The sequence below is a fragment of the Acinonyx jubatus genome, chromosome A1, assembly GCF_027475565.1.
Source record: "Acinonyx jubatus isolate Ajub_Pintada_27869175 chromosome A1, VMU_Ajub_asm_v1.0, whole genome shotgun sequence".
In the NCBI taxonomy this organism is placed as follows: domain Eukaryota; kingdom Metazoa; phylum Chordata; class Mammalia; order Carnivora; family Felidae; genus Acinonyx; species Acinonyx jubatus.
The window spans coordinates 1,585,029-1,600,747 of NC_069380.1; the positions used below are offsets into that span (position 1 = coordinate 1,585,029).

Consider the following 15,719-nt stretch of genomic DNA (forward strand, 5'->3'; position numbering starts at 1 on the left):
TTTCTGTAGTTAGTGTGTTCTCTTTTCTGCTCACTCTATACCTTCTCCCCTTTTTGCAAAAGTCCCAGTCCCCTTAGTCTCAGCTACCTCTCCTGCATCCTCAAACTCTTTCTACTGGATTATTTCCATTAGCAATCAGGCACGCTCTAGTATCTTCCATTTTATTTATTTATTTATTTATTTATTTATTTATTTATTTAAATGTTTATTTATTTTTGAGAGAGACAGAGACAGAATGCGAGTGGGTTAGGGGCAGAGAGAGAGGGAGACACAGAATCCGAAGCAGGCTCCAGGCTCTGAGCTGTCAGCACAGAGCTTGACGCGGGGCTTGAACTCACGAGCTGTGAGATCATGACCTGAGCCGAAGTTGGACGCTCAACCGACTGAGCCACCCAGGTGCCCCAAGTATCTTCCATTTTAAAAAACAAACCAACAAAAACTCTACTTGGACTCCCAAACCCCTTGCCGTCCAGTACTGCCTTACCTCTTTCTTCCCATTCACAGTCAGGCTTCCTCAGTTTCAATAACCAGTCACTACTTTACCACCAGTTACCATTAAATTTGGCCCAGTCTTCTATACCACCATTCGGTGAAAGGGCTCTTGCTACGTCAACAGTGACCTTCATACTGCCAGATACAACTTGCTTGATCTCTTATCAACATGGAACATCATTGTCCATCCCTTCTTTTTGACTCAGTTTCTTTCTTAGCTTCTCTTGCTTTCATTTTCCTGGTTTTGCTTCAATGTGTCAGGCCACTAACGAGAATCATTAGGGGATCCTTTTCTATAAAACCATTAAATTGTTAAGTTTCTAAGTCTAAGTTCTAGGCTCTCTTTTCTTGTCCCTCCACATGCTCCTCCCCAGTAACAACCTCACCCACTCCCAGGCTTCAAATCCATCAATTTTGGGAGGCTGTGAATACCACATGTATACCTCCAGATGGAATCTCTTCTCTGAGCTTTATGTCTATATATACACTTGCCCACTCAAACACCTCTATTTGCACATTTTACAGATATCTGAAACTCAACATGTTCATGCTCAAAATTAATTTCCTTTCTCAAACTTGCTTCTCCCCTAGTGTTCTCCACATTAATAAGTGGCACTGGCTTTTCCCCTGTTGCTTATGCCGAACATAAGATTCATGCTTGTTCTCATTCACCCCTGCCTCTATATGTGATTCACTGCAAGCCCTGGCAATTTATTCAATGAATATTATCGACAGCCAACTACTTCCAGGCACTTCCCTGGGCACTGGGGTATAGTCTACAACAAAAAAGACAAAATCTCTGTCCTCTGGAGCTTTGAGATATACAAGCTATGTGACCCTAACATTTTGTCTGGCAATATAGGTGTACGTGCAATAAGTAGTAGCTGCGTTACAACATTTAAAATGAATGAGATGATTGACCACTCTCTGGGTAAGTAACTGTATCATGCTTAAGAGCAGCCAAATATAAAGGAACTTGAATTTGTTTCCAATAGGTTGTGTGTGTGTGTGTGTGTGTGTGTGTGAAGGCTGGAAATGTATAGCCTGGAGACCTAAAGAGATAACAAAAATTGTCTTATATACAACAACTTGAGCAAAGGGTCATACAGTGTTCACTAATTAATTCAACAAATATATAATAAACATATGCTTTAAGCTAAACATTGCAGCTTGATGAAAAATTGTGTAAGAGTTTACCCTCTTTCCGGGCTAACAAGCTAACACAGCTTCCTAAGTGCTGGCAGAAAGTACTGGGATCAGAGACAGAGGACTTTGATTATTCACAGCACAGCAAGCAGCCTGAGCCTCGTACCCCTTCAGTTTTCCTCGCCTCCCAAGTCCCGTGATGGTAGTCCAGGCGGGCGGGTGCTGCACATGCAATGGGTTTGTATCACTGCTGAGGAAGCCTGAGCTTAGGAAACTTCAGGCTTTCATCATGGACTTCAGGCCAAAGTGTCCAGGCTTTGCCTCAGAGGGCGACATTAAATCTTCAATATACTTGACGGCAACAAATCTGGCTTTGGCATTGGAGGGAGACGGTCATCTCATTCTTCCAAAGCTGTTTCCTTTACAAATATCCTTGAAGAAATAGTTCTATTGGTCAGAGTGCTCCACAGAAAGAGAACCCAAAGAATGCATATATAAAGACTTATTTTAAGGAATTGACTTCTGTAATCGTGGGACTGACAAGTCTAAAATCTGCGGGGCAGGCCAAAACGCTGCAGACCTAGGGAAGAGATGATGTGGCAGCTGGGGTCTGAAGGCATTCCAGAGGCAGAATTCCCTCCTCCTCCAGGGACCTCAGTCTTCTCTTGAGTCTGTCAACGGATTAGGTGAGGCCCACCTGCATTTCGGAGGGTAATCTGCTGTACCCAAAGTCTAGTACATCTTAAAAAATCCTCACTGCAACACCTCCATTGCTGTTTGACAAAAAAACTAGGTACTACGGACTAGTCCAGTTGACTCATTAAGTTAACCACCACAGTAGTCCAGAGACGATCATTAAAAAATTGTCTCCCAACGTATACTTAATGTTTGAAATTCATTAATTACAGTGTCTACATTTCCCCTGCATGATCCCCATTAATCTTCAAAATTTAAAACTAATCATATTAAACAATTATGAATTTCTCATTCATACTGTGCCTTTATTAAATTTTACTACGAACCTGGTTCTGAGTAGTTGGGACACAGAATTTCAGTTCTTACCCTTTAAGGCACTCATCAGACAAGAGTACATTAAGAGCTTGGATAAGGTGTGCACAGCATGCTGTGGGAACACCTAATGCGGACATTAGGAAGGAGAAAAGGAAGGAGCCGAGGCCTCGAAGACAGGCAACTCATCTGAGTCACTTCACAGGGTGACCAAACGGAGCCCATGATGACACGGAACACTAGCTTCCGAGCTCACAAGATCTGCGTGGTGGCTCCAGCAGATATTTTATAATAACCTCGTCTCATCCCTGGGTAATCCTTCCGGCTGATTTCATCAGGCTTTACAGACTGGATTTCTTTCCTCCCAAGTACTCCAAGCAGAGGCGGCGCAACGGAGGCCCCCTCCTATCCCTTCCACGCCCGCTGCCCGCGCCTCTCCACCCGCGTCCGGCTCCCGGCCGGCCACGCCCCCTTCCGCCCCCGCCCCTCCTCGCTCCTCTCCGGTTCCGCTCCCTCCTCCTCCTCCCCAGCCCTGGCGCGGAGGACTGTGGGAGCCGCTTCCTTGGATTCCGCGCGTGGCAACGGCTTGGCGCCGCGCTCTGGCCTACGCGGGCTCTTAGTAGGTTGTCGAGAAAGCCGCGTCGTCCCCGCTAGACTCGCGGCCGCCCCGCTCCCCCTCACCGCGAGGTAGGAGAAGGGCCTCGGGACTAAGAGCGCCAGGGGCCGGCGCGGGCGGCGAGGCGCGGGGCCCGCGGCGGGCGGCAGTCCCGAGGCCGGCCCCTCGCGGCACGCCCCCGCGCGGGTCATCGCGGCGCGGGGAGGGGGCTTCGTTTGCGGAGGGGCTCTGCCCCGCCCACCGGCTCTTCCTCCCGTCCCGGCCCGTCCCGGCCTTTGCAGGCCCCGCAGAAACGCGGCGGTCGGTTCGCGGACGTGGATTCCCGTGGCGGGCGAGCTTGTGTTGCCCCCCTTAGCGGGGCGGGGCAGTGCCGCCCCGCGCCGGATGGCTGTCCCGAACCGCAGTCCCACGGCAGCCGGGAGATTCGAACCCAGATTAGACCTGGCCACCAGCTGTTGAGTTTCACAGCGGATGACACCGCGAACGTTCCTGTGTGTGTGTGTGTGTGTGTGTGTGTGTGTGTGTGTGTGTGTCTTGTGCAAAGCTTTTGAGATTTTCTCATGCAAGGTTTAATTCGTGAAATAATAACACACCAGAAGGCGTAAACCTGTACTCAGTCGCACAAAGATGAAACAGAATTCCAGAGACTTGAAGGATTGTTTTTCCAAGATTCTTTCTAGAGCTAAAATTCCACTTTTCCTTTTACCGGGTGAATTTTCTGGTTGTGAGTTTTTGCGGAACTACAGCAGGCATCTTGGATGTAGACTGTCCGGCATAGTCAATAGAAGAGCATCATAAAAAAATCAACTTCAACATTAAAAAAAAAGGGGTGTTACTGGCATTTAATGTGTATCCCCAGATTGTTTCAACACGAATAGCTTGTTACGTGTGCACACTGCTTTTGAAAACCCTAAGTTGTATTTGTTCTGCCACCCCCAGCTATCACCTATGGGTGCTTCACTTCATCTTTCCTGGCCTCACTTTCTACATCTTCAGAATTAATTTGCTCACTCGAGGTCTGTTCAGCAAAAGTCTCAGATGTAAACCAATTCCAGTGTGGTTGCAACCCGGCAAGAAGGATATCTGCTTCTGAAAGTTGCTTGTTTTCATGACATGCATGTAAGCTGAGCTGACCTAAATAGGGCTCATAATCAGCCCTCCTTTAGCGTAGTAGTCCTCAGACCAGCGTCATCAGCAGCACTTGGGAACTTGCTGGAAATGCACATCGCCAGGGATAAAGGCCGTGGTGATGACTCCCACCCAGGACTTAAGGAGTCTCAAACTCTGCTGGTGGGGGAGTAACAATGTGTATTTTAACAAGCCCCTAGGTTTGTCATGCATGTTAAAGTTGGAGAACCACTGGTTTAGCATTATCTAGTTAAAATATTTTCTATATCTTATACCAGTGACTTTTATTTAAAAAAATGTTTAAGTGTGTTTGTTTTCTTTTTTTTTTTAACTTTATTTATTTTGAAAGAGAGAGAGAGTGGGGGCGGGGCAGAGAGAGAGGGAGAGGAAGAATCCACACTGTCACTGTCGGCGCTGAACCCCGAGATAATGATTTGAGCGGAAATCAAGAGTTGGAAACTTAACCAACTGAGCCACCCACGCACCCCTATTTTTAAAACTTTTATTTACTGAAGTATAGTCAACATACATATTATATTAAAAAAATTTTTTAATGTTTATTTTTGAGAGAAAGGGAGAGGGAGAGAGAGCACACATAAGCGGGGGAGGGACAGAGAGAGAGAGAGAGAGAGAGAGAGAGACGGACTATGAAGCAGGCTCCAGGTTCTGAGCTGTCAGCGTAGAGCCCCATGTGGGACTCGAAATCACAGACTGTGCAAGATCATGACCTGGGCTGAAATCCGACGCCCAGCCAGCTGAACCACCCAGGCGCCCCGTGACACTTTCATTTGAAATTTACATGCATTGCAGAATGATCACCGCAATCTAATTACCATCTGTCACCAGAGTTACTACAATATTAGGACTATGGTCTGTATGCTGTAATTTACATCCCTATGACTTATTTATTTTAGGACTGGGAATTTGTATACCAGTGACTTTTAATACCTTTGATGGTATTTGGAATAAACGTTTCTATCTGATATTTTTTCTCCCATAGTAGTGAATTTTCATCTTTAAAAAGTAATGAAAAATTAACTCAAGAGCTAAATGTAGGAGTTAAACCATAAAATTGTTGAAACAAGTGTAAATCTTCTTAACCTGGGGTTAGGCAGTGGTTTTTTCAGATGAGACATTAAAAGCACGAGCAACCAAAGAGAAAATGGATAAATTATACATCATCAAAATTCAAATGACACTTCAAAGGGTGGTATCAAGAAAATGAAAGATAAAATATTTGCAAATCATAAATCTGATAAGGGCTAGTATCCAGAATATATAGGTTTAATAACATAGATAAGACAACCCAATTTTTAAAAATGGGCAACGCATCTGAGAAGACATTTCTCCAAAGAGGTATACACTTGTCAATAAGCATATGAACTGATGCTCAACATCATTAGTCATCAAGGAAATGAAAATCAAAACCATAGAGATACCATTTCATACTCATTAGAATGGCCATGGGGACATTAGCAAGTGTTAGCTAGGACATGGAGAAATCGAAACCTTCATACATTGCTGGCGGAGTGTGAAATGTGCAGCCACTTTGGAAAAGTCTAGCAGCTCCTCCAAGAGTTAAACGTAGAGTTGCCATATGACTCAATGCCATTCCTAGGTATACACTCAATATCAATAGAATTGAAAATTTATGTTTGCACTAAACGTATACACATGTTCATAGGAGCATTATTTATAATAGATATAAAGTGAAACAATCCAGCTGTCCATTAACTAATGGATAAAATATTGTATATGCATACAATGGAATATTATTCAGCCATAAAAAGGAATGAAGTACTGATGCATGCTACAACACGGATAAACCTTGAAAACATGCTAAGTGAAAGAAACCAGTCAAAAGGCTACATATTGGATGATTCCATTTGATTGATGAAAAAAATTTGATTGATGATTCCATATGAAATGTCCAGAATTGGCAAATCCATAGAGACAGAGTAGATTAGTGACATAGGCTAAGTGGGAGGGAGGAGGGAGGAATGGAGAGTGGCTGCTAAAAGGGCCCCAAATTTCTTAATGGGGTGTTGAAAATGTTCTGGAAGTAGATAGTGGTGGTAGTTGCATACTAAAAAAACACTGAATTGTACACCTTAAAGTAAGTTTTATAGTATGTGAATTATACAAAATTGATAATTTTATATTTCACATAAAAATATTTTTTTTAAGTTTGAGAGAAAGTTCATGCGCATGTGCGTGAACAGGGGAGAAGCAAAGAGAGAGGGACAGAGAGAATCCCAAGCAGGCTCCGTGTTGTCTTAACGGAGCCCTACACAGGGCTGGAACTCACCGTGACATTGTGACCTGAGCCAAAATCAAGAGTTGGACACTTAACTGACAGCCACCCAGGCACCCCCACATAAAAATAATTTTTAAAAGGTTACAAGTAGCCATATATGTTTGGCCTTATACTGAGCAATAAGATTAAGCTGAAATTTTTGTAGGAATTTACTGGCACACTTAAAATTGTACCAACTTAAAAACACGTATTTAGTTTTTCTTTTTTGTGTGTGTTTTTTTAATTTAAGAGAGAGAGACAGCATGTGTGTGTGCCTGCACGTGGGGGAAAGGGACACAGAGAGAGAGAGAGAGAGAGAGAGAGAGAGAGAGAGAGAGAGAGAATCTTAAGCAGGCTCCATGCTAGCGTGGAGCCTGACAGGGGGCTTGATCCCACGACCCTGGGATCGTGAAATCAAGAATCGGATGCCCAACCGAGCCACCCAAGTGCCCCTAAAAATATGTATTTCAAGGTAAAGTAATTCAATATTACATTTCTTGGGTACCTAGCCTGACCCCTCCCCTAAATTGCCTAAAAGATTACTCAGTTTGAATGATTCTTTGTCTGAGTATTCTTCCCAAATTCTCTAGTAATCACTGCATTTACAGTATATGTATACAGTAATTAAATTTCCCGCTTCTATTTTACTTTGACATCTGTTTTATTCTGTCTTGCATTTTTCTCAATATTTTATTATGAAAATTTTCAAATGTACAGTAAAGCTTAAAAAATTTTACAGTGAACATCATACCTGCTACATAGATTCTACCATTAACATTTTCATGTACTTGCTTTATCATATATCTTTCATTTATCCATGTTATTTTTATTTATTTATTTCGAGAAAGTGCACACACGTGTGTGCATGAGCACAGGTGGGGCAGAGGAAGAGGGAGAGAGAATCTTAAGATTCTCTGTTATTTTTATGCATATCAAACTGAATTACAGATATTAAGCTTTCCCTTAAATACTTAGGTATGCATATTATAGTTTGATATTTATTTACAGTTTTTTCTTTCAAGAAAAAACGTATAATGAAAGGAAAAATCGTAAGTATGCGTTTGTTGACTTTTTACAAGTGTGATTACCAGTCTGACCCAAACTATTGTCAAGATATAGAATATTCATCACCCTAGAAAATTAAAAAAAAAATTTAATGTTTGTTTATTTTTGGGAGAGAGAGCAAGTGAGAGAGCAAGCCGGGGAAGGGCAGAGAGAGAGAGAGAGAGACAGACAGAATGGCTCCAGGCTCTGAGCTGTCAGCACACAGCCAATGTGGGGCTCGAACCCACAAATCGTGAGATCATGACCTGAGCCAAAGTCAGACACTTAACTGACTGAGCCACCCCCAGGCACCCTACCCTAGAAAATTCTATAATCTGCCCTTTTTCATTCAATCTCTAGTCTCCCACGCCTAAACAGCAACCACCTTTCTGATTGTTTTCTACAATAGTTTAGTCTCTTCTAGAACTTTAAATCAACAAAACAATATATAAGGTTCAGTTTTGTGAGGCTTCTTTCACTTAATTGAGATTCTTCCATTTTATGTATGTCATCGGTGCATTTTTTTTTTCTGAATAATACTTTGTTGCATAAATATGCTCATCCATTCTGTTGATGGGCATCTGGTCTGTTTCTAGTTTTTGACTATTATGAATAAACCTCCTGTGAACATTCTTACATAAATATATCTGTAGACCTATGTATTCACTTCTCAGGTAAATACTTGGGAGTGGAATTGCTGGTTTGTAAGAAATATATGTTAATTTTATGAAAGTGCCAGACTTTTTTCCAAAATTGTACTATATTACCCCCCCAGCAACAATGTAGGACTCTGGATTACTCCACATCATTGCCGACCTTTTGCGTTGTTGTTTTTTTAAATTGAGCCGTTCTGGTAAGTGTGTGGTGGCTTCTGCCTTGCTTTGCACTTGACTCTTACATCCCCTGTTCTGCACTTGCTGCTAAGCTCTTTGACACTCAGGGCAACTAACTCGTACGTGTGTCTAGTGCCTTTCAATGCAACAGGTGTGGAATAAATGTAAAATGAGAGCAATGAACGAGTGTTTTGACACCTAGTTTTGAGAATTTGACGTGAAAAAAATTAAGTCATAAAAATATGTGGCAATAAACTTGACCAGAAAGGTTGTTAAGTAGTTTTACTTTATTTCAATTAAGGATTATTTTATATACCAAGAACATATTTACACTGCCAATTTTTCATAGGTACAAATGATGCAAAATGTACACCTGGCCCCAGAGACAGATGAAGATGATCTTTATTCTGGTTATAATGACTACAATCCAACCTATGACACTGAGGTAAAAAAATAAAAATAAAAATAAATCTAGTTTTTCTGTTGGTCTTTGCTAACCAGCTGGTTCATGAAAACTTTGGATTTGAGGGTTCTGCTTTATTATCTTTAAATTAAGTAAACTGATTAAAAGCCTGGAAAAGTGCTACTTCTGAAGTCTGTACTAACTTCCACTAATAATACTAATTGCAGCAGAAGGGAAAATCATGAGAAAGGTTATAGAAACAAATTAGGGTTGATTATATACTTGTATTTTCCAGCACTAGCTATCTGAATGTGTAAGTAAAAAGACTTAAATCACTTGAGGTACCTAAAATCAGTTGTTTTTTTTAATTTCCTAAATTTGAAATGTCATGTAGTGATTTTTTTCTTTTAATTAAAATATACAAATATTTTATAGAAAACTTAGGAAATAGAATCACAGAAACTATTACCACCCAGAGGTAAACATTAACTAGCTTATAATGCTTATGTCACCAAACATTTCCCTATGCAAATATATGTGTATCTCTATTTTTGGATAAAATGGTATCCTACTGTGTGTACTGTTTTGTAACCTGCTTTTTGTCTTTTATAAATATTCCTTTATGTCAACAAATCTATATCTACTTAGTATTTAGTGGGATAGTAAACTAAAAGATGAAATTGTTAAGACAAATAGTTGAATTAAAAAAACTTGAATATTTTATTTTTATTTATTTATTTTTTAAGATTTTTCTCTTAAATTTATTTATTTATTTTGAGAGAGAGAGAAAGCGTATGCCAAGGTGGAACAGAGGGAGGGAGAGAAAGAGAATCCCAAGCAGGCTCTGCACTGTGAGTGCAGAGCCCAAAGCAGGGCTCGAATTCACAAACCGTGAGATCATGACCTGAGCTGAAATCAAGAGTTGGCCACTTAACTGACTGAGCCACCCAGGTGCCCCAATACTTGAATATTTTAAATCTGTTTATATCATTGTGAGACTTTGAGTTTCCAAACTGTAAAACAAAACAAAACCTTTTTATAAAGTTACCTTGAATTAGTGTGTGAAAAGAGTGAGGATGAAAGATACGATTGTTAATTTATTTGCTAGTATATAATAATCAAATATTAGCATTTATCGGACTTTATATGAATTTAGGAAAATCTTATATTCTAGAGTTTTTTATATAGCTTTTAGTCATTTTTCAATTGTTTTTTCCTCTGGAGAAAAATGGTAGTCTGTGAATGTAAGACCTGGAAAGAAAATAGAAACCATTCACTTACTCTATATGAAATAAAGATCTAGGCGATGTGATCATTTAACGGAAAACTTGAAAACTACAGAAGACTGGGAAAAAATGATGTAAATCCTGTCACTCAAAGATCACCTATATTAAGTATATCTATCACCTGACATTGTGGTGTATTCCCCGTCTTCTAATATACACAAGTGTTTCCCTCCATGTGTGTACTGTGTATACACACAGTATGATTATATAGACTCCTTTTTAAAAATTTGTATTAAAACATAGATGTTCTCTTAGGTTTGTACAGATTTTGAAAACTACTGAACTCTCCCCCTTTTTCCCAGTTATAAAGGTTATCAGTATATAAAATGTACATGTTCAGTGTTGAAAACTAAATTACCCATAATCCCGTCACTCTGAAATAACTATTGTTAACATTTTGTTGCTTTGTCTTTCTTTTATACATATATTTACAGTTTTCTTTTAGCATGTTTGGAATTGAACTAGGATTTACTTTTCTGTTTGCTTTTTTACATCCAACATTACAAGTAATGTCTCATGATACTAAAGATTTAAATACAGTTGACCCTTGAATTGACCCACCTCCCTCCCCCCATGTAGTCAAAAATCTACATACAACTTTTTTTTTTAATTTTTTTTTCAATGTTTATTTATTTTTTGGGGACAGAGAGAGACAGAGCATGAACGGGGGAGGGGCAGAGAGAGAGGGAGACACAGAATCGGAAACAGGCTCCAAGCTCTGAGCCATCAGCCCAGAGCCCGACGCGGGGCTCGAACTCACGGACCGCGAGATCGTGACCTGGCTGAAGTCGGACGCTTAACCGGCTGCGCCACCCAGGCGCCCCATACATACAACTTTTAACTTCCCCCAAACTTAGCTGCTAACAGCCCACTGTTAACCAGAAGCCTTACCAATAACAAAGTCAATTAGCACATATTTTGTATGTTATATATGTCATATACTGTATTGTTACAATAATATCCTTTTTCTTAATTTTTTTAGCTTATTTAGACTATATGGTTTGCGAGTTTTTTCAAGTTGTCACAAATCTTCAAAGAATTTCCCAATATATTTATTGGAAAAAAGTCATATATAGGTAGACCAATGGCAGTTCAAACCTCTGTTGTTCAAGGGTTAACTGTATAATTTTAATTGCTACATTTTATTGAGTATGTATAGTTGATTAGAACTAATTTCAGATCATAGGATATTTATTTTTAGTTTTCTGTTGTAAATAACAACTATGCAATGAACAATTTTATACATAAACAATTTTCTCTATTTTTAGCAACATTTCCTTGGCTAAAGTCTCAGAAATAGAATTAATAGATAATGAATATGATCACTTTTAAAGCACCAGAGAAACTTCCTAAGTTCTCAGGTCATCACAATGTGGCTTCATTATTTAATTGAAAGTGAATATTCAGGGGCACCTGGGTGGCTCAGTTGGTTGAGCGTCCAACTTTGGCTCAGGTCATGATCTTGTGGTCTGTGAGTTCGAGCTCCGCGTCAGGCTCTGTGCTGACAGCTCAGAGCCTGGAGCCTGCTTCCGATTCCGTGTTTCCCTCTCTCTCTCTCTGCCCCCCCCCCCCCATTCATGCTCGCTCGCGCTCTCTCTCTCTCTCTCTCTCTCTCTGTCAAAAATAAACAAACATTAAAAAAAAAAGAAAGTGAATATTCAGAATGTCAGACACAAAAATAAATAGTAAGATAAAAATGACATTTGCCTTACGCATGATTTTCTTATATCTTAATTAATTGGACTAATAACAAGCTTAATATATAAATGAATTTCTTATATTTTAATTAATTGGACTAATAACAAGCTTAATATATAAATGAATTAATTGAAATAATTGTTCAGATGTTCATAGATTATGGAAATTGCTAGTAAAATCATGAACAAAGAAAAATTACAAAAGTTGTGGTAGTTTGGTATTTGTAGTCAGAGAGTTTGTTGACAATTTTAGTTTGTCAGTTAGAATTCATTGAATTGATTAATCAAATTTTACTAATTGTATAGGAATATTAGAAGACTTCCTTTTCCTAAAGGATCCACCAGAATCGTATAATTAATGATGCTGAGGGTTACCTTTGGCTTTATACTTCATATGAAAGTTGCCTAGTTTCCATGGCCAACTGAGAATTGTGTACTTATTAAATTTATGTAATTGATGTGGAAGGTTATAAAGATTATTTAAGGTAAAAATTAAAGAAGGTTTAGACATAATAAAATCATGTTTAAAGTGCATCACATTAGCATCTGGTTATATAAACATTTTACTTTATTGTTTGCAGAGTTTTTAGAAGTTGATCAATAGTGATTGTTTTTTGATTTATTGTATTTTTTTTAATCATCAGCAAGTATATTTTTGTGGGACATAGATTGAAATAAATCAGAGGCAAGTCTGACAATTGCCCATAAGATGTATGGGAAGGCTTACAGCCAGATTTTGTGTTGGTGAAGGAATAGGAGATAAAGGCTGGTTAGAAGGTTGGTAGTTGCTAAGATTGGGTGCTTTTGAGAGAGTCAAAAAACGACCTTTGTCCTGGAAACCCAGGAACATTTGTATCTTGCTCTTGACTAATATTACCTTCCTCACGTTTCCTGATGAAGAATAGAAGTATAGGCCGGAATCAGCAAAGCACAGTGACATTTCATTTCAGCTAAGGATTTTGGTTCCAAATGGCACAGCAGGTTGGACCCCATGGAACTTTTCCACGGGGAAGCTTTTCTTAGCTCCAGTCTGAATTCCAGACTTCACTCCTCCAGTGAAATGAAATGTCCTGCGGTGTTTTCACCTGGGGCTGGTAGCCATGGTCCCAGCATATGGAAGGATAGAAGGGAGGGAGAGAGGACAGAGAGGAAGGGAGAGGAAGAGTTGCAGCTCTCAATTCTTACTGTTCCAGCTACTTGGAAGAAAGGAACAGAAGAAAGGCCATATCCTTGTGTACTTGATCTTTTCACCAGGCATAATGATACCACACATTTAAACAGTGGCCAGTAAAATACCCTTAAAGTTGACTGACATTACCAAGTACTCCCCTTCCTAGAAAAGGAAGGAGCCTTATATTTTGGGTAGTGTTATGGGGGAGCTTTGAGGACAGGAGTCCTTGAGCCACTACCTGGATGTCAGCAGGTGGGGTAAATTGAATCATAGAGGATCATGAATACCAAACAGAAGACATTAAACTTATTATTGTTTTCAATTCTCACTTCACGTTGAATGTTAAATATGCCTTTTCACTTTAGGAATTAGAGAACGACACAGCTTTTCAGGAAGCCGTGAGAACTAGTCATGGCAGAAGACCTCCAGTAAGTGCACGTTTTTTGTTGTGGTAAAAAATACATGACATAAACTTAGCCATCGTAACCATTTTTATTTATTTTATCTTATTTTTTAATTCCAGTTAGTTAACAGTGTTATATTAGTTTCAGACATACAATATAGTGAATCAACAATTCCGTACATCACCTGGTGCTCATCACAGCAGTGTACTCCTTAATCCCTGTCACCTATTGATCCCGTCCCCTTACCTTCCCTCCCGCCAACCCCCCTCCCTGGTCACCATCAGTTTGTTCTCTATAGCTAAGAGACTGTTTCTTGAGTTTTCTCTTTTTTTCCCTTTGCTCTTTTATTTCTTCAATTCCACATATGAGTGAAATCCTACGGTATTTGTCTTTCTCTGACTGACTTATTTTGGATAGCATTTTATTCTCTAGCTCCATCCACGTCTTTGCAAATAGAAAGATTTCATTCCAATATTCTATTATATACATATAAATATACATATAGATACGTATATGTATGTATACATACACACACACACACACCCACACACTGCATCTTTAATCCATTCATCAGTCGATGGATACTTGGGCTGCTTCTGTAATTTGGCTATTGTAAATGATGCTACTATAAACAAAGGAGTGCGTGTATCCCTTTGAATTAGTGCTTTTGTATCCTTTGGGTAAATACTCAGTAGTGCCATTGCTGGATCATAGAGTGGTTCTATTTTTAACTTTCTGAGGAACCTCCATACTGTTTTCCACAGTGATTGTACCAGTTTGCCTTCCCACCAACAATGCAAGAGAGTTCCTTTTTCTGCACATCTTTGCCCACACCTTTTGTTTCTTGGGTTGGTGATTTGAGCCATTCTGACAGGTGTGAGGTGATAGCTCATTGTAGTTTTGATTTGCATTTCCCTGATGGTAAGTGACGATGAGCATCTTTTCATGTGTCTGTTGGCCATCTGGATGTCTTCTTCGTAAAAATGTCTATTCATATCTTCTGCCTATTTTTTAACTGGATTGTTTGTTGTATGGGTGTTGAGTTTTATAAGTTCTTTACATATTTTGGATCCTAATCCTTTATTTGATAAAACATTTGCAAATATTTTCTCCCATTCCATAGGTTGCCTTTAATTTTTTAGATTGTTTCCTTTGCTATGCAGAAGCTTTTTTTTTAAATGTTTATTTATTTTTGAGAGAGAGAGCAGGGGAGAGGCAGAGAGAGAGAGAGTGTCCCAAGCAGACTCTGCACTGGGAGTGAAGAGCCCGATGTGGGGCTTGAACTCACGAACTGCGAGATCATGCCCTGAGCTGAAGTCAGAGGCTCAACCAGCTGAGCCACCCAGGCACCCTGCTGAAGCTTTTTATTTTGATGAAGTCCCAACAGTTTATTTTTGCTTTAATTTCCCTTGCCTCAGGAGACCTATCTAGAAAAAAAGTTGCTATGGCTGATGCCAGAGAAAATAACTGCCTATGTTTTCTTCAAGGACTTTTAGGGTTTCAGGTCTCAACATTTAGGTCCTTAATCCATTTTTTTATTTTTGTGTATGGTGAAAGAGGATGTTCCAGTTTCATTCTTTTGCGTGTGGTTGTCCAGTTTTCCCAACACCGTTTGTTGAACAGACAGTCTTTTTCCCATTGGCTATTCTTTCCTGCTCTATTGAAGATGAATTGATCATATAGTTGTGAGCTCGTTTCTGGGTTTTCTATTCTGTTCCACTGATCTATGCGTATATTTTTGTGCCCGTACCATACTGTTTTGATTACAGCAGCATTATAATATAACTTCATGTCTAGAATTGTGGTGCATCCAGCTTTCCTTTTCTTTTTCAGGATTACTTTGACTGTTTGGAGTCTTTGGTACTTGCATACAAATTTTAGGATTGTTTGGTTTAGTTCTATGAAAAATGCTGTTGGTATTTTGATAGGGTTTGCATTACATGTGTAGATTACTTTGGGTCATATAGACATTTCAACAATATTTATGCTTCCAAGCCATGAGCATGGAATGTCTTTCCATTTCTTTGTGTCGTCTTCAGTTTCTTTCCTCAGTGTTTTATAGTTTTCAGAGTACAGGTCTCTCACCACTTTGGTTAGGTTTATTCCTAGGCATCTTATTATTTTTGGTGTAATTGTAAATGGGATTAGTTCCTTAATTTGTCTTTCTGATGTTTCATTATGGGTAGTTAGAAACA

The 15,719-nt window shown here is 39.5% G+C and overlaps 1 protein-coding gene and 1 long non-coding RNA gene across 11 annotated transcripts in view; one reads left to right on the forward strand and one right to left on the reverse strand.

Annotated features, from left to right (window-relative positions):
- Positions 1 to 145: 145 nt before the first annotated feature.
- On the reverse strand, positions 146 to 3,127 carry LOC113600843 (uncharacterized). Its single transcript, XR_003421927.2, has 2 exons — positions 2,701 to 3,127; positions 146 to 2,070 (listed from the first exon to the last, which is right to left on the reverse strand). It is a non-coding gene; the product is annotated as an uncharacterized LOC113600843 (long non-coding RNA).
- Positions 3,128 to 3,173: 46 nt separating this feature from the next.
- Positions 3,174 to 15,719, forward strand: part of IFT88 (intraflagellar transport 88) — a 129,974-nt gene continuing 117,428 nt past the window's right edge. For 3 of the 10 annotated variants that reach the window (XM_053205087.1, XM_053205299.1, XM_053205325.1), the window contains exons 1-3: positions 7,020 to 7,158; positions 8,913 to 9,008; positions 13,486 to 13,548. In XM_053205087.1, the coding sequence (XP_053061062.1) occupies positions 7,147 to 7,158; positions 8,913 to 9,008; positions 13,486 to 13,548 (171 nt within the window). In that variant the 5' untranslated portion in view covers positions 7,020 to 7,146. Of the gene's footprint in view, positions 3,334 to 7,019; positions 7,159 to 8,912; positions 9,009 to 13,485; positions 13,549 to 15,719 lie in introns of those variants that run through there. The other 7 variants (XM_027064502.2, XM_027064505.2, XM_027064499.2 and 4 more) reach the window with 6 other exon arrangements.